This window comes from Dermacentor variabilis, chromosome 7 (assembly GCF_050947875.1).
Source record: "Dermacentor variabilis isolate Ectoservices chromosome 7, ASM5094787v1, whole genome shotgun sequence".
Lineage (NCBI taxonomy): Eukaryota > Metazoa > Arthropoda > Arachnida > Ixodida > Ixodidae > Dermacentor > Dermacentor variabilis.
The window spans coordinates 159,612,724-159,632,382 of NC_134574.1; the positions used below are offsets into that span (position 1 = coordinate 159,612,724).

Below are 19,659 nucleotides of genomic sequence, written 5' to 3' on the forward strand. Positions count from 1 at the left end.
GACTAAGGTTAGCAAATATCTTTTACAATGAGATGTTGCACAACCAGTGGTAAATGTTGAACTTTGCTTTTTGACAATCTGCCATGGGAATACAGCTGGTGCGCTCCTTCACGTTAGAGCATCAGTCTCAAGTGCAGGACATGCTTCATAACTTGCACTCCAGTGCCAGAATATTGTGCAACTCGGCGGCAGTAGTAGTAGTAGTTATAGTAGTGGTAGTAGTTTATTGTATTCAATAGAATATGAAAAACAAAGAGGACAAGAAAGGCCGTGGGCATAAGATAACAGTGCCAACAGTCAGAATGAGACATGACACATTCAGGCACATAACATCGCTTTTAATGTATAAAAATATATGTACAGACACGAATCGTATCATTACAGGTTTTCGAAGCAGACCCTGGACCCGACAAATAATTTTCGCTACCTAGTCTGCACCATCCATCAATTGCGTAGTCTTTTCAATCAGGCCAGCAAAGCAGTAAAACTGTTAGTGCATGATCAGTGTGCTCACAGAATTAAACATGTTTATATGACGTATCAGGTATCCAGCATGGTAGCTCAACAACCAAAGTGTCTGAGCAATCAATGTTTAGCCACTTTAACTACTCTGGTGAAGTCAGCTCCATCGTGTATGACCACGAATGATGGTGCCTTCTACAGGCAGCACCATGGTACTACAACCAACCACACTAACCTTGTGATGCACATTCCGTTTGGAATAGGACATTTGGTACAATTTGTACACTTGCACTAATGGTAGCTAGCCTCAAAGTAGTACAAAAAGACAAGTGCAGTGTTCTGCCATCCTAGGTTCATTTTCCTATAGGTATTTGGAAAGTACCCTGAATTATGGTGGTGAGTGACTGATCATAAGATGAGAATGACTGGCAGATGTGAAGAAAGCTCTATCAGCTTTCCATTTTTGCTGGCATGTTATGCATTGAATGCAGTATTTGTGCATCGCCTCTTGAAGCAGTCTTTCCATTCAGCACCAGCTGGGCAAGAAGCTCTGCCTCAAAACTCACAAAGAAGTGAAAAATGGGGCAGCATTGCAAATTATGGCAGTTACTTGACCTGATTGATAAACCATACTGCGATTTACAAAGTCTATCCCTTTCTCTTTTTAAACATAGAAGCACATCCTGCGTGTTTTTACAAACATGAGTATACGCAGAAACGTACTGAACCTTCGACCTAAGCGAGGTGCGCAATTTTTCGTGCTGGGAACTTAGTATCTCAGAAGGCAAACATTGGAATGTAGCAACAAACCTAGTCAAAATGAAGTCACATCAAGGAGAAAAATGCCTTTGATATATACAATAATCATTACAAGCATTTGTTACATGCTATCGACGAGAGACATTTTAGATTCCCTTCTTTATATTCAGGTTCGAATGAGTGGTACTTTTTGAGTTAACACTATACTGTACCCAAGACAATCAAACCGCGATTTATTGATGCTCTTACTTCTGTTTCACAGTTTGGCCAAGCATATACCCAAGAATGTCAAAATTTGTTTTTTAAGAACAGAATAAATAATAATTGAATCTTCAGTCTCGTTATGCACATTTGTCCAACATCTCTCTCTTTACCTTGCAACGATACCTATACAGTCCTTGCGCATGTGTGTCACATTTAATGTGATTAGCATTCTTATTGTACTTCGTATGAATCCCTGGGTCTGACTGTCTGTCTGTTTACCTATCTGTCTTATCTACGTATGTAACGTGGGGGCCACTGGGTAGTCCATGGTCTAATGGGTAGAACATCGAGCTACTGTGCTGAGGGAAACGAGTGCAAAACCAACTGTTCGGCCAACCTGGGTTATGCGTATGTGACACTGGGTACACGCTGCTGTTCAGTGAACCTCTTTCACCCCGACTTGGGTCACTGGGTACGAGCCGCTCTTCAATAAACCTCTTTCACGCCAACTCAGGTCGCTTGGTGCGTGCTGCTCTTCAATTGGATTGGAGCCAACTTTATTTGTGCCTGCAGTTCTAAAACCTTGTTCACAGCAACTTGGATGATTGGGTTTTGATGATTTTTCAAGGAGCAGTTTTCATGCCAAATCGAGTCATTGGGTATGTGCAAATGGGTATGTGCTGCTGTCGAATGAACCTCTTTGATGCCAACTTGTGTAACTAGGTATAGCATGTGCCATTGGATATGCACTGCTCTTAAATGAAAAGAAAGAAAGGGATTTGCATCATATATATTCAGGCAACCTTGTCTAAATATGCATACTCACGCACACGCTATGCAAGGTATTTACGGAGGCGTATCTAGTATGACTTTGTGGAGGAATATGACATAGTACATCCAGAGGGAAGCGCAAGATAGGAGCCCAGCTTTGTGCACTCCTACATGACTCAATTTGGCAGTGGCAATACAGCGCGTCGCTACAATGCTTGAATGCTAATCACTTTAACGTCAACATTCATCATGAGACGAGTCCTGCTGAAATTTTTTTAAGGGAGTGATGCTTGCCTACGACACCTATTCGCTTCATACAGTGTTGGCTCACGCAACGAACCTCATTGAAAACCTTGTGGCTGCCATTACAACTTGGACAGCCGCTTAGGAAATGGCTGCTGCTAAATGAACTCATGTTAGGTGCTTTCGAGGCAGCAGCAAGGCTGTTACAATTTCATGGGTTAAACTATGCAAGGCTGAATCCATAGATATAAGCATTCTATCATGTCTCGTTACAAAGCTAAGCAGTGAAAACAAGCAGTAGAAGAATTCTGTACTGACCTGCACAGTACCTAGAGGAGCCACGATACCTCCATTCTCCATTCAAAGCAGCAATGAACAGGCTGCAGAGACTCCTTCTATAACTAGCGATGAGGTTAGAAGGGCCTTGTAAGACATGAAATGAAGAAAATCGGCAGGAGAAGATAGAATAACAGTCAATTTAATCAAAGGTGGAGGAAAATAATGCTTGAAAAACTGGCGCCTTTCTATACGAAGTGTCTTCTATCGACTTCAAGGGTCCCAGAGAACTAGAAGAATGCAAACATTATACTAATCCAAAAGAAGGGAGATGTTAAATAATTGAAAAATTATGGGCCTGTTAGCTTACTCCCAGTATTATATAAAATAGTCACCAAGATCATTTCCAATAGAATAAAGGCAACACTGGACTTTAGTCAACCAAGAGAACAGGCTGGCTTCAGGAAGGGATACTCTACAACGGATCACATCCATGTGTCATTAATCAAGTAATAGAGAAATCTGCATAGCATGATCAGCCTCTCTATATGGCTTTCATAGATTACGAAAAGGCATTTGATTCAGTAGAGATACTAGCAGTCATAGAGGCATTACGTAATCAAGGAGTACAGGCCGCTTACGTATATGTCTTGGAAAATATCTACAGAGATTCCACAGCTACCTTAATTCTCTACAAGAAAAGTAGGAAGATACCTATAAAGAAAGGGGTCAGACAAGCATACACAATCTCTCCAATGCATGCTTGGAAGAAGTATTCAACCTATTAAACTGGGAAGGTTTAGGAGTAAGGATCAATGGCGAATAGCTCAGCAACCTTTGGTTTGCAGATGACATTGTCCTGTTCATGATCAAAACGAGAACAAGGTGAAAGCAGGAGCCAACATTTCGACAAGTGGACTTGTCTTCTTCAAGGCGACATATGCTCCTGTTCAGCAACACTGGAGATGATTTACAAGACATGATTGAGGACCCTAACAGAGAGAGTGTAAGAGTGGGGTTGAAGATTAATATGCAGAAGACAAAGATAATAATGAATAGCCAGGCAAGAGAACTAGAGTTCAGGATCACAAGTCAGCCTCCAGAGTCTGTGAAGGAGTATGCTTACCTAGGTCAATTTCTCACAGGGAACCCTGATCATGAGAAGGGAATATACAGAAGAATAAAAATGGGTTGGAGCGCCTATGGCAGATATTGTCAGCTCCTGACTGGAAGCTTACCATTATCATTGAAAAGGGAGGCGTACAATCAGTGCATTTTACCGGTGCTGACATATGGGGCAGAAACTTGGAGACTGACAAAGAAGCTTGAGAATAAGTTAAGGACCATGCAAAGAGTGATGGAACGAAGAATGCTGGGCATAATGTTAAGAGACAGAAAGAGAGCGGTTTGGATCAGAGAGCAAACGGGTATAGCTGATATTCTAATTGACAGTAAGAGAAAAAAACGGAGCTATGCAGGTCATGTAATGCATAGGTTAGATAACCGGTAGAACATTAGGGTTACAGAATGGGTGCCAAGAGAAGGTAAGTGCAGCCAAGGACTGCAGAAGACTAGGTGGGGCGATGAAATTATGAAATTCGCAGGTGCTGGTTGGAATCAGTTGGTGCAGGCCAGGGGTAATTAGAGATTGCAGGGAGAGGCCTTCGTCCTGGCAGTGGGCATAAAATAGGCTGCTGCTGCTGCTGATGATCTGCCATATGTTATTCCTGAAGTGGTCCAATATGGGGTGTTTGCGAGATGTATCCTCCTTGTATTTTGTTGCTTGGTTTTCTTTCCACTATACTTCAGGATTATGAATGCCACTCCGGCAGTGTAGTCTTGTAAAAAGTGGTCGTGGTGATCGAATAAAAGACTCTGGAAATAAGTTGACTGTAGCTGAACATGTGCATATGAGCATTCCATAAGAACATGTTCGCCTATTGAGTTTGTGCACATTGCACAAGGCTTCGCAAGCGTTCGAAAGACTAACTTCAGAAAACAAAGTTTATCACTACTTTATCTAGGTACTTTTAGAAGCTCATGACGAAGAGGCTGGCCACTACATTTCCAGGCAGTTGGCCCAAGCACAGCTCACAACTTTGGGCCGACTGAAGCATGCACATACTACCATCTACATGCATCTGTCTGTAAAACGTCAATCTCAATGCTAGCGTTGCTACCATAAGAAAAGTCTCGCAAGTTCTGTTTGATGCAGAGTTTGTTTACATAAACACCCATTTCCCACTCTGCTGTAGGTCTTCAAAAGTAGGGAACTGCATTGTATCTGGTCCAGCTTAGCACTTAGAGAAAGGCTGCACATAGGTCGATACACCAATGCACTCAATGCACACAAATTTCAAATTGCTTGAAAAAAATATTTTTTTTTTTTCGACCGCTACAACTGTTATGACTAGCTTAGATGCTTCAACTGAAATTACACTGCCACCGATGTAAGCTACAAATGCCCAGCCGGTAGAAGTATCAGCAAGCTCAAAAATTAATACAGCTGCTACAGCGCACCAAATTATCTGAGTAATGCCTTCTGTGCCTTATTTGCCTTTCACTGTTTTCAGTGCTGTTATGTTTACATCCTACTTAAATCTGATGGTGCAATTTAGGAGCACATTAATAAGTCAAAATATGTGTGCAGTGGTATCTGACAGAGCTGTTGTGTCTGTCAGGTGAATTTTGCCTCAGGAAAGCAATAACAACCACTGAGCTCCAACATTATTGATAATCGCACACGCTTGTACAGGTACATATACCTATGTTAAGGGCAATAGTTAATTATATATACTGCAAATTACACCTCAGCATTAGCATTTCACATTTCTATAGTAAAGATATGACTTCCTCAACAGTGCAGTTTTGATGGCCATACTGCTAAAAACATGAGCAAGAGATATGCACTCTTCAAGCGCCTCCCGAGCACAACGCAACAGCTTAATAAATATTCAAATTTACACAATGTATAAGTTATCACACAATGTTTCACACCCCGCAAACAACATCTATACACACCAGAAGAACAGACTGCACCATGCGATGGTCAAATGTCACATATTTTGCACTGCTATTACAGGTAACTTTCATATTATTCACACAGTGTTAATGCAAAAATGTCCTGGAGAAGGAACAAAAGAAAGCAAAAGAAGGAACCTTGGGCTTTCGTAAGTGTTCTTTGTAGCAAGCCATTTTAGGAAATTTTGACTGCAGAATTTTTGAGAAATAACAAAATATCTGTTAGCATGCTCAGACAGCTGCTGTTATTTACAAACAGTGCCTAAGATGTTAAAAAATGTCAAAAGGTAGATCCCATTCAACAGGAAAAAAAAATGAAATTGCTAAAATCTACTTGAATATGTCGATGTTTGCACATTTAACACACAACTGAGGACATTCCAGCATCATTCCTTTGTGCCAATAAGACACATTTAGTGTACTTATATACTGTGCGCTGGTCAGCATTTGGTTAGCAACAGAAACAAGCCTAAACCCTTGTTACTGGGCTGCCAAAACAATCACAGTTATAAAAAAATAAGATACAACAATGAGTTTTTTTTCCTCTCTCATCTTTTTTTAACCCTCAATGAATCACATATTCAACAATGGTGTGTGCACCTTACAAGCTCATTTTGGGAACTCAGTCGACGTATCAATAACAAAACAAGGAGCTATTGAACTTCTGTGGTTGAGCTCAAGAAAGTCAAAATCTCTTACCCAACAGTGCCACTGAGGACAAATGTTCACGAATGAGCAATTGCAACAAACAAGGCGATTTATGAGGTCAACAGTAGAAATATGGTTAATGCCCATGAAGTAAACCTTTACGTGTTTGTCTGTTACAATCATGTATACGTTTTAAACAATGCACCAAACATAGGCGACATCTTACAGTAGTCGCACTTTAAAGAGATATGTAGCAAAGAAAGTGGAAGAAGAAAATGTGGCATGGTACAGTAACCTGACTCCATTTAGAACACTGAATCATCGTGCATGTAAACTGCGTCTGGTTCCCGAAGTTATGAAGCAGTTGATGTGTCACTGTCTTCTGTCAAGTTCTTAGTTTGCAGCATCCGTTTTTTTCTCACACAGAGGTCTGCAACCTTGTGCTACACAATAAACAACGTGGCTAGATAATGCCCGCCTTTGCACCTGTTGCCCTTGAAACCTTAACTCAAAAACCACAACCATACAAGTGCTTCATAGCAAAGCTCATAAGATCAGCGAATTCCTGCTGTTCTTCCTTTTTCACCGATGAATGGCTGAAATGACGGTTGACAAATGAGTGCAGAGCAGAGAAACCTTGCACGAGTCACATGACAAGGAAATGAACACCTCTTCATCCGAGCACAACGCTGGGCTTGCTGGCAAGCGCACGTCATAAGGACTGGTAGTACAACTCATTTGAGTAGATCTGCGGCCGGGTCATGGGCTCCAGCAGTGATGCCCAGGACAGAAGGCCAAGCAAGAACGCCAGCAGGAGCAGGGTGAGTCGTGGCTGCTTGTAGCCAAATACCTCGGCCACATCAGGGAAACCCATGTGGTTGCAGAAGGCGTGCGCCACGAACGGCGCCACAAAGTGACCTGCAAGCCAGGACACAATTGTGACACAAGGCAAATCCGCTGTCAAAGATGTTGGAAGACTGTCTTCCCGGTCAGGTTGGGGGGTGAGAACGGGGTGTATAAACTGGACAGGGAGGTGCATATTTCGCACAAGATGCTTGAATAAAGGGTTTGCGCTTACTGCTGTACTGTTATGGCTCCCTTTCCCAGTAACATTGCATTTTGGAGTCTACGTCATTCATTTTAATACTTGGCACAGTTACTTGCCTGTGTTTTTAGGAAAAGAGTGAGAAACTTCTATAGTTTATGAAAATAACGGCTGTTGCAATTTGTGTGACCTACTGCTGGCAGCTGCAGAAATCAGCCGATCAGGGATGGTTGTTGCACTTTCCAGAGGAGTGGGCAACACGTGCAACTATCTCTCAGTGATTATATTCAGCAGCTGCAGGCTGGCAGTGACACAAGTTTATGCTGTCGCTATCTCGGCAGCAGCTTGCATCCCCATAAACGAAGGCAACCCGGCATTTTTTATTAGGAGCCAGGCAATTAACTGTGCCAAGTGCTACACTGTCACACTGCACCGTTTGTCACCATCGGCGACAACTACAGTCCGGAAAGGATCCATGAGCCACAATTTCGCTACCCATGGTCTGCATGCACAACATTTTGCCGATGCCACAACTGTACATGCCGAACAGTGAAGCATGATATGCACTAGCATACTACATACTACGCACTAACCGTTTGTCATGTGTTAAGGGTAAAGCCCCTCAATCTCCAAAAGTAGCGCCAACCACTTTCCTCCGCTCGGCGCGGCCTCTATGGTGGCGCCGCCCATGCCAAAGCAGACAACGGCTGACACGCTACCAGAGGAAATCCGCGGAAAAGTTCGTGTGAGCACTGCGGAGCAGTTTTTTCAATCGAGATCTTGCTTCATCAGTCGGTAACTAGCCTTAAGTATGTCGTGTTAGAATTGCGGAAAAAATAGAGAAAAGGACCATTATTTAAGGCGTAAAGCACGTGCACGTTAAGAGTGCATGTTGCTGAAACACGACGCATTGACACGGTGTGCTCAAACATGCGCGTAATTACCAGATTTTCAGGTTTTGACAGCGTGAAAGTATGTGTACGTGGTTTCGTAGGTTCACAAACAGCGCATATGACGCATGCGATACCCATTTACTTAATCGGACGCATATAAATGTTAAAGTTAAGCAGTATAAATGTTAATCGAGTTCTCGTCCCTAACACTTGATTTGTTCTGCTAACACACTCGATCAGTCCCTTTGTGCATACTTTCGTAGCGCAGGGTCAACATTGGCGGGTCGGAGCACACTGGAAAGAAAAAATATACAAAAGTGCGGCGTCTGCTTCCACGTGACACAGATTGGCCAATGGGAGAGCGGAGGAGGCTTGGGCGACAGGAGGTGTTGAGGAGGAAACGTCGGGGAGAGCGGGGTGGTGGAAAGATCTAAGAATGGTGCTATTTTTGGAAAATTGAGGGGCTTTAGTTAAAGGGACCGACAACCTATTTTTAAAGACCTAGTTCTTATGGCGCAATGCAGAGCTCACCCTTGATAGTGCTTAAATCTGTAGCAGTTACTTCCAAAAGTGCATGTATATTTAGTAAGCAGAATTTTTCAATCTGAGCACCCTCTAAAGAAGTAAGAGCCCCTCCTCCAGCGATGCTGAGAAATGAGAGCTATGTCGATAGCCCGCTTTGCAAATTGTGAAAGCCGCTCATTGTTCTGCTTTCACAGGAGTGAGTGTAACTGTGATTAACCACCTACATTTTGACCTTTTCAACCACTTTTGAAAATAAAAGCTGGCACAATAAATTCGCGCTTTTGCACAGACATTTCTTATATTTGTACCGCATTTTTTCTCAAGTACATGCCTACATCATGGCTGGCTGACCCTCATCGTCACCGTTCTGTCGATAAATGAGCCAAGCCAACTAATCGAAAATGAAGGCTTATCTTCACATTGTAGGTCAGGAAAAAATTACAGTAATAAAATGTATACTGCATTTCAATATGAATAAAAATACCAGGAACCACACACACTAGTAAAAGGTCGCATGGCAGACCTTTTATACAGCTTCATGCTTTTGCCGCGTGGTGTGCTAAAGGTAATTTTTTACGACTTTTAGTGGTGAATTAAAATATAAATTCATGTTTAATGAGAAAAACATGGCTCCTTTTAGCCACTATGACAGGGAATCATTCCATCAGCATGTTCTGAGTGGCTGTCTGTCCCTTTAAGCAACTATGGCTTAAGTGGTCAGCCAATATATTAAGTTCAATGGCGATAGGGCAGGGGTTTCAGTGCAACTATTTTTAAAGTAGAATTACTAAATAAGCAGGCACTTATTAACAAGGCTCCACTGTACCTAAACAAGATTCATAAGTGCAGTCAGATAAATATTTTTATTGACATAAAGTTCACTTGCATAGAGTACAACGAGTATCAGCGAAGAAAACAGAAACAAACTATTAAACTGACGCACTATGAGCACAGACCTTGTCGTCTTTAGTAAAATATGATGGAATAAAATGCTGTCAGCCTTATAAGTGTAACTGTATTTGTATGAATGTTACATCATGCATACAATAGATAAGAAACTGCCTTCACACCATCACTTCTCTGAAGATCAACTTGCACAACTGCAAAAGATAAGTACCAACCTGTCCTGAGGAATAGATAGACGGAGTAGGCACCAAAGATGGTTGTGTAAGCAAACTGGAACACTGCAAGAAATGATAACAGCAATGAGAAAACATCCAAACGCAACTGTGCTCCATGACCGTCTCTCTCTCTCTCTCTCCTCTTTTTCACAGTTCTAACAGTTAAGCAGGCAGTTATGCAAACATTCTCTGCTGAAAGATTTTCATACTTTCTAATTATGTCAACTGCACATGAAATGTAGGGATAAACACGATTCCGAGGCAACAGGGGATTGTGCAATCTTCAGAAGCTTAAAGGAACCAACAAATGACAAAAATATGTTGCTGTGGCGACACTGTGCAAGCGATAGCAAGCACGCCACCTAACTGTAACCAGTTTCTCTCCGCCCTCTTCACTGATGGTAAGAAGGGTGAGGGGTCCTGAAGGGAGATGGAGCAGAAAAACAAAACTAGTTGTCTAACTGGGACTCGTGCGGTCCAGTTGCTTTTGTCTCTCTCCTCCACATACCAACATTGTTACGAGATTATGGTGGAAGTGAAGTTACTGTGCACAACATTGATAGAATTGAGCACGATAATAGCAGTTTGATGAGGAATTTCATTTCTTAAATCTACCCTAGAGGTTGTGTAACGCTCATAAAGCGACACCATACTGCGATACTTTTGGTTTGCTAACTTTGGAGCCCCCTGCTGTGCATACTTGTATATCACTATTACTTGTATATAAGTTAGCTGTTAGATGCATCAGGCTTTTTTCTTTATAAGGCATACATCATGTTTTATCGGCACCTTGGCTCTTTTCAATGTGTATGATGCGGAAACTTTGTTGAAAAGTGGCATTATTTTCACATCAACGAGTGTAACAGCAGAACAGCAACAGTGGTCCCAGTGACAGGCCTCTCTGTATAGTGGCAGACATTAAGTGCTTTTATATGTGCGAGAGCATGCGAGTCTCTTGGTGTCCTGCAAAGTACAGACTGTTAATGCAAATGATGAAGTGTCTGCAATACCACAGCAGGAAACACACAATCACATATTAAAGCATCATTTTGTTCTCAAAGACTTCGCTTGAATAGAAAGTGGTCAGAGTGCAAAAAGAGAGTGCGACAGGATATACATCTTATTGTAAAAATAATTCATCAGTTTTGAATGCATATGAGCCACATATGATAACCACCTTCATAAACATACAAAGTTATTTTCAGCTTCTCTCATGCTGGTGTACAAACGCTTTCATGCTTGTATGTAATTGTTCCCAGTATTAGCCACGAGATTGAGCTATAGGTGGCAGCACCACTGCTGCATTAGTGTGTATAGGTGGTCAGCGGTGGGCATTGAAATGCACATGGTGTGGCTTTGCAATGAGCTATTTGTGCTGACTGATTAGTAGGGAAAGGTGCTGACTGCAGTGAGCTGATAATATATTGCCCTCCAATGCCACAGTCCTGCACTAAACGCACAAAATGTTCCTAGTATACGTGAAAGAAGCGCAATACTGTTTATGTTTGGGTACTTCGTTGGTGCCTTTCGTGGTGCAAGACGCATTCTGCCTACTCTGTTGCGCAGCTCAACTTTCTGCAATTCTTGCACTGGTCACAAGAATGCTTGTATTCCTGTACAACGAAGTTAATGTGGCTAGTTAATGTTCGCTCTACTTTGCTGCTTTTATGCATACATAACTGCCTTTATTTTTTCGTTTCAATTCTCCATAAAATACAAAACAGTTACAATATTCAGTTGAACAAAGTATGTCGCTATAAGTGACAACATGTTGGCAAGATCGTTGCATGGCTTCACATGTGTTTATGTTGATTGTATTAGCAGCTTAAAAACTTCAGAATTTAAGCATAAAGCTGTCAATGAATGATTACATGCATGAAAGTGATGTGAAAAGGTTTCAAATATTTTAGGGTCCGAACTTATTATGTTGTTTTCTTTACTTAAGCAAATAGCAACCACTACTCTCCGTCAAGCTAACGCCACCGCACCACAGTGCACATTAGAATATCAGCAAACTCAGTCTTACGACGTCCTGCTTCTAGCAACTGCAATGTCAAACATGATTTTCATGTCATATTCTATTTTCGCTTCCATTCTGTAGCAGAGATTTGAAGTTCGAAAATTCACTTGCAAGGCAAAATGATTATTTGTAGAGTGAGATCAGAACTGCTCAAAAAAACAACACCTCAGGAACACTTAAGACTGGTTGCGTAACCACTGAGCAACAGCATGCAATGCCCAAGATCAAAAGTAACCTGCAATATCACACAAGTGCTTAATGTTTCTTTTTTCCCACTGCTGAGTCATCATCTCGCCACCTCATTCATGTTTCGTCATCACAAAGATTGCAGAATGATAAACACATCGCAATAAGGAATTACTAAACTGCTACATTCGAGTCTTACGACCATTTTATTTGCTTCAAATATTGCCAAATGTTTTGTGCTGTGCTTAAAACACCATGCGACAATAAAACTGAAATGATTATGATGAACAGAGGGCACAACGATCACACATTGTGCACTTGACATGTGCAGTCACTGATGTTATCATGAAGACTAAAGCGCAGGTCCACATGCTTCTCTACACCGTCAAAAGATGCATACAGGCATATACGACTGCACTACAACTATGGAACAAAGTTTTTAAAGGATGTGCATGCCATACGCGCACATGCAGACATGTAATGGCTAGCAGACGATGCAATGTGTCATCCAAAATATGCGTGGCTCAGCCAGGTCCACCAGGTGATGGCTCCACTTGGTGTCATGCCCAATAAAGTATATAAACACGAATATCACCACAGATAAAAAAATCTGCAAATTTTAATTCTTCCATGGTGTTTTCCATGTAACTGCTGTGAAATTGAGCACTGTGAATGGTGAGCATTTCTTTGCACTACATAAAAATAGGTACTTCAAATATTACTTGTTGACCTCTTTAGCCCTTTTCATACCTTAGATGAGCTGGGTTCGCCTATGTGTTCCTGGTAAAAAGCAGCCAAGAATGAGTGCTGCAACTTTTCATTTTCTGTTAATGCCATGGATCTCAATACCTTATAGTGCTTCTGGTACATGGAACCACACAAACCATGGGGCAGCAAAACAAGTTGGCAACTGGGGTCTTTAAGTATGCTCTGGGCAGCCCGAACTTCATTGGCTTCTTTATGAGAAAGAAAAGCTGGCTTCAGCGATGAAATGTGCTGCTCTTCAAGTGAAGACAACGAGATTCTCGATGCACTCAGCTCGTCTTCTGAGAGGGAGTATCGCGCAGTATGTTGTATAGTGCTGTTAAGTTTGTTTTTCAACAATGGTTGAGATTTTGAATAAATACACTTAAAATGTTGTCTGCAGCGCCTTTGTAAAAAAATGTTTCAATGAAAGAGTTTGCCCATCCTTGGTCAGAATTCGGTATATGTAATAGCGTGGCACAAAAGGAGTTAAGAGATGCGTCATGAGCTTGTGCATAAGTATATCATAGCTATGATGTGAATTCCGTTCAGTTCACCATTACTAAGGCCTCTGTGCTGTACGTAACCACTTAGAAAGAAAAGAAAGAAAAAGTGAATGGCTGTGCACGATCACCCCGTAGCTTATGCATGTGTGTGGAAACAAAAATGTATGAAGCACCACATTTAATTGCAGTATGCATAGGCGAGAATTTAGAGGCCCACAGCAGCATTGCACACACACAAATATACCCTGTGTTGTAGAATTTTTCACTATTCCCATGTTCCTTTGGGCTTCTGATACTTTCATGTCAGCAATAAAATACAAAACAATACGACGTAGCAACACACCCTATTGCCAAATTCTTCACTTCTGTGTAGCCGACTTCTTCAATTTTCTGTTGGCCACTATTCTTCTTGCCTCTTGTTCTGCTTGTCTATCTGGGCATCTACACTGTGGGGCGTACTAATTCCGAAGAAACCGCCAAGAAGTTTCACATACCTAGTGTCATATGCCCAGTTGTACATACCCAGTGGCCCAAGTTGCCCCATTGGGTACGTGCTCGGTTGCATGTAGCCAACGGTCCAAGTTGTCCATCTAGGCACATACCCACGGCGCATACCCACATACATATCCAGTGGCCCAAGTTGGTGTGAAAGAGGTTAGAATGGGCACCATATCAAAAAGTTCACGACGTTCACAAAGAATGCCAACTGCATTAAAAGCAGCTTGCTACTAATGGGAGCTGAACCCACATCTACTGCATTATCCATGCGATGCTCTATCAATTGACCTACGGTGATGGCTGGTCGTCCCATCCATTTTCTTAGGCTTCTGTGAATGTGTACAAGATCCGACCTTGGTAGTGTTGGCCAGTGCCACTCATGGCTATGGCGGCTTCATTGTGTGTCGGATTCAAGCGACCTAAACTTGACACAGTCAGTTTGAAAAGCTGGCGATGATGCTAACAAAAAAAAAAAAAGACACACATCTTACTAGGTGACAAGGCTGCCACTTACCAGACTGCATGACAGCCAGTTTTACATTGTTTGTCCTTGTGAGCCTCTCGATGAGATGGTGGAAATGAGCTGAAAGCAAAGAATAACCCCTTCAGGCAGTGTGTGCACAATTCTGCATGCCAAGATAGTCACTAAAAGCAAAAGCACTCACGGATATAATTATATTTAAAATATTTCACATATGTCCTGAAAAACTTATATTAGGTGCGTGCCACAAAGCTGATAAATATGCGTAAGGTGTTTTAGTAAAATGAGTTGGAAGGCAGTGCTTGCTCTTGGTACCAGCATGTCGTCATGTAGCGGGTCCACTTCTCTCACTGTTTTTCAGAATGTTTTACATCCAGCATATATTTCGAGTGAATGAAATAGTTGATGTTCTTGTATCTGACATTTCTAGAGAGAGTCCTCGCATAGAGTTTACATTCTGTAAACTTGATAACACTCACGGAAAAACTTTTTCTTTACTCACTCCGCAGGAGTTTGCTTCTTGTAATTCTGAATAAGCAGATAATGTGGTGAAACTAAATTTCTGATGGACAAGATTAATTGGCGGCTGAAGGGGAAAAGCATACACCTACATTTTTATCATTATTGAGTATGTGAACCAAAGCTCAATCTGAAGAAATGCCCAGTAGGGCACACATGGCTGCACTGGTAGAGACTGTTCAGACTCACCAACGCCAAAGAACAGCGGACAGATCATAACGGCAGCTCGGTGGCCCAAGCAAGGCACCAGAATGGGAAGCATGCAGGCACGAAATGTAAACTCTTCTGACAATGGTGCCTGAATGAGAATGAAGAAACGGCAAAACGTAAGCAGCAAGCAACACAGATTCAACGCTCTGGCACAACTAAATAACGTCACAAACCATGTGAGGAAATGGGAGCACACCGCATGCTGACATCACGGAGGCTCGAAAAATATGACACACCAATGTGTCGTTGCTACAACTGCAACCGAGAGTGCTTGCATTTGGTGCAAGCACATTCCTCTGGTGAACAGAGGGCATCAACACATGACATCACCGATGGCATCACACATGCCTCCAACACCCATGTCCAGACATTTCTCGACTTCGTAAGCAAATTCCAGCAGAGGTTCTGGAGGTTTCGTTGTGACCAAGCCACGAATCTGGCACTGAAAATTATTTGTAGTGCACCATCAGCATGCGAACATGTTGTTCTGCTTCTCTGATGACAAGCAGCTACCACCATAGTATGCCAAGGCTGCTGTCTCGAAGACTATGTAGTCTGGGGCCACCCACATTTGCAATGCTTTGACAGTGTTACGTACAATGTCGGCAAGCACAAGCCAATGTTTGCACATCGCTACTTAGCATGAGCATGCAAAGACATATCTCACACCCAACTCCCAGATTCGTTTTCCCTCTTTTTGATCCCAAGTGCTATATACCTGCACTGTAAAGGATCCAGAAGCCAACCAGTGCAGTTAGATGCCACCTACCCTTTCTCCTCTGCACCTTGACTCGAAACTTTTATGTACTTTGGTGTGCACTTTTGTTACAAAACTATGATTATCATTGTCCACTCCGGTGTACCTTGTGCTTTTGTTGGGAATGCTACAAACATCCACATGTTACATGGCAAAGTCTTGCCTAGCATTCTTGACTGATAACATGTTAAAGAAAATGTGCAGAACAATGATTACGATTGTTAAAAAAATTAAATTATGGTATTTTGCAAGCCAAAACCACAATATGATTACGAGGCACACCTTAGTGGGGGGCTCAGAGTCTATTTTGACCCCCCGAGGTTCGTTAACGTGTAGCCGCATCTAAAGATACGAAAGTGCTCTTGCATTTCGACCCCATCGAAATGCGCCCACCGGAGCTGGAAATCAAACCTACGATCTCGTGCTTAACAGCAGAACGCTATGGCCACTAGGCTACCATGGCAGGCCACTGCAGCAGTAATGACAAGCGCCGTCCTGTCTACTTCCCTATTTGTGTCCCCGTCTTATATGCGCTTCAATCAAATTTCAAACATGAACATGAGTCAACTAGCCCATGTTATGGCAGGTAATGATTGCAACTAATGCTGTGTGACAACAGTAAATATTTATAAGCATGGATTTGGGAGTGTTGATTTGTAGTTTCCTTGCTGCGACGTTATCTGGTCGCCTGTTCATGCTGTTGACAGTTCCAAGTTTTTCTCTGCTCAGTGTCTGTAGTTTTGTGCCTGCAAAGGCCTTGTACATGCATAAACTCACCACAATATGGTTCCTAAGCCAGATGAGGTTCCTAAGATTCAAGTACCAGTAGCGTGGCTCTGAAAATTGGACAGAATGCAAAGCACAAAATTAAAACAAGAGGAATGACAGCGTGAAGTGTTTTATCTGCAAGTAAAACTTCGAGGTGGCATTTTTGACAAATGAAAATGCCTACTAGGTGTAGGCTACTTGCCCATGTAAAGACTCCAGACTCCATCAAAGTAGTGTAGTACAAGGGGGCCCGCAAAAAGCACCTGTATAAGCACAACACCAAAACTGAAGTAATAATCAATAAGCCACTGGATCTTAAGTGACCACACAAACAATATGAACAGAGAACTCTTGCAATTTTTACCATGTGCTTATCACAGAACAATTTTTGGACAAAAACGCGACCACCATTTTTTGGTACTAAGCTGTATGTCGAAAATCTCAGCTATACAGCAGTGCAGTTTCTGTAGTAGGTGTGGCGACATCAATAAAGGAACGAATGCAACTGTATATCTATACCAGTGACCTGTCAACCCTTACAGAAATGTAGTTTCTTCATCACAATGTGTGCGCTGTTAGTACAGTTACTGAGCAGAACTGTAGCAGTGTTAGTGTAGCTTAGAAGAAGGCAGTGCTTAGACCAGTTAATTGCTGTCAATTGCTGTAAAAGTGGCACTATGAAAATAGAGAAAGGAACTGCTGAGAACTACTGATGTGCGCCATTTTCAAAACGATGAATCTGTGCTGGGACAGGGAAAGGACAGTTGATCTTATCACGTGCCCTGTTGAAGTATTATTTCTTCACGTTTGAAAAATTTTGTGACTTCCTCACACAACTTGTAAGTGTGCTGCATTTCGCATGTTTCACTTTTGTTCCTTGAATTCTGGTCACCCTGGAGCACCAGCTACATTTGGCACTTTCATCACGTGGTGCCATATGGTCGTGCTGAATACTCATGTTGTTATGCGGCACGTTGGCTATAGCACATGCACTGTACTCACGTGCACAAGTTCACATGCAGGCAAGGCAAGGAAGCCAGGAATGGCACCAGCTGCGCTTGCCTCTTTTGTTCTAATTTCACCTCATGCAGAGCAGCACTGCACTGCAGACCTCTCTTCTTTTTTTAACTGCAGTCAGGCTAAGCACCTGCTGATAGACTTTGCGCATTCCTTTGCTGTGACCTCACACTCACTCATCCCTTCCTTCTTACGACTGGACTGCTTCCTATTACGCACTATTCCTTTGGCCGTTCCCTTGTTACAATATGGCGTAGGTTTAAAGATTGAACGGGACAGTTATGGTGTAAACAAAAGTCTTCTCCTTGTACCATTTCCTCCTCCCTTGCTATAGCAAGCAGGATCGTGTGCTGCACTATGGCAGCTGTATGTATCGTTAACTTGTTAAGGTGTAAAAGACACAAAACAATATGAAGCAATGACAGGAAAGGGAAGAGCGAAAGAGCACAAAGAAGGAAAGAGTGAAAAAGGAAACTGTCTGCTTAGGGCACTGTATACCAAGCTACAAGTACAAGGTGGTGCAACCACAAGTGCACCTCTAACATCAACTGATGGTGTTCTACATTCCAAAGTTACAGGATGGACATTGAAGTGGATGCACCGTGATAATTTGGACCGGCTGGTGTTCTTCAACATGCATGACAATCTCAGTATACCAGTGCTCTTTTATTCCATCTTGAGAAGTATGTGGCCATCGTATTGTGTAAACAAATATGTGACTTTGTGCCGAGCATTAAGCCACCACATATGCTCAGCTATCATAGCTGCTGGGTAATACAAACTCAACACCTGCCAAGCTACCATTAGCCATTGATGTGCTACACAGATGGTGGATGACCCCTCGTCTGGCTTCAGTTTCGGTCGTTTCTACCAGTCGAATTATTCTTCTGGGTAACTCTGACGGCGTATGGCAACTGTACAGTGAAATGAGTGGTGAAACACACAGTTTAAGCATATGCCAAGCCTCCTTAACCTGTGTTAAACGATTTTCCCGGTAAAAGTGCGCTGTAATAAATCTCGAGCACTGCGTCCTGTCCAAGCATCTAAACTCACCATTGTAAGAGCTAGGGGCAGGACAATGGCTTGTAGCAGCCCAGCAAAGCGAAGACCCATCACGGCAGGCACGCTGGCATTCTATAAAACGCAGAGCAAGAAACAAAAACCAGATAAAGACGCCTATGCCAGTATGGTATGTATAGCCACGCCGTTTACGCACCTTCTTGAAATGACCAAGATCAGCGCCGAAAACCACAAAGAGAGGGGATATGCATATTATGGCGAATACGCTGATGAACCTTTTCTTTATGGTGGCCGGGTGATCCCTGCAAAGGTTGACAGAGAAGGTTCAGGCTCGTGTCTGTGTCACACACTTCACAACACGGGCGAAGGTGTAACGCGGCCGCGCCCCACAAATAAATGTTCACCGCTACGCAACCGCGATCCCAGGTCATTTCGTCGGCGTTTGTTGACCTTTCTCCAGAAAAGCACGGTCGTGTCTTTTAGCGCTCCAGCTGTCCTGAGAGTAACTGTGCAGGCATAGGCAACGGGACTTTGCACCCAAGTTATGATTATCATCGTTTAGAAGAGGCTGTCAAGCATATAGTGCTTAAAATGTGAAGTGACATCAGGTCCCGATTCTCGCGAGCAACCGTTCGGCTCCAACGACAAACGGCATCGCCTACCTGTGATCCCTTGTCCTCCAGATATACAGACTGCCGACATACGTGAGCGCCAGCATAAAGGACCATATTATGGCGCTGACGCAGCTGCTTCCCGTATTCTCAACAGAAACCATAATGTCATCATCGAAGCACAAGCCGACCTACTCGCTTGACTGACAGTCCATTGGAAAGGAAGCGGCCATACTGATTTTATGCGCTACTTGCGCGCCATCTCAAGAGTCGTGCTCCGATTATGGCAAAAAAAAATATTCGTGCGTTATATTTTCATATTCTTTCAGTGTAGCTTGCTTCGTAGATATTCTG

The 19,659-nt window shown here is 42.6% G+C and overlaps 1 protein-coding gene across 1 annotated transcript; it reads right to left on the reverse strand.

Annotated features, from left to right (window-relative positions):
* Positions 1 to 321: 321 nt before the first annotated feature.
* Positions 322 to 19,530, reverse strand: Sras (Ras converting CAAX endopeptidase Sras). Its single transcript, XM_075699870.1, has 9 exons — positions 19,357 to 19,530; positions 18,891 to 18,996; positions 18,728 to 18,808; positions 16,860 to 16,920; positions 16,667 to 16,725; positions 15,112 to 15,220; positions 14,437 to 14,505; positions 9,969 to 10,031; positions 322 to 7,302 (listed from the first exon to the last, which is right to left on the reverse strand). The coding sequence occupies exons 1-9, from the start codon at positions 19,467 to 19,469 to the stop codon at positions 7,097 to 7,099; spliced, it is 867 nt and encodes a 288-aa protein (XP_075555985.1). The 5' UTR covers positions 19,470 to 19,530; the 3' UTR covers positions 322 to 7,096.
* Positions 19,531 to 19,659: the final 129 nt, after the last annotated feature.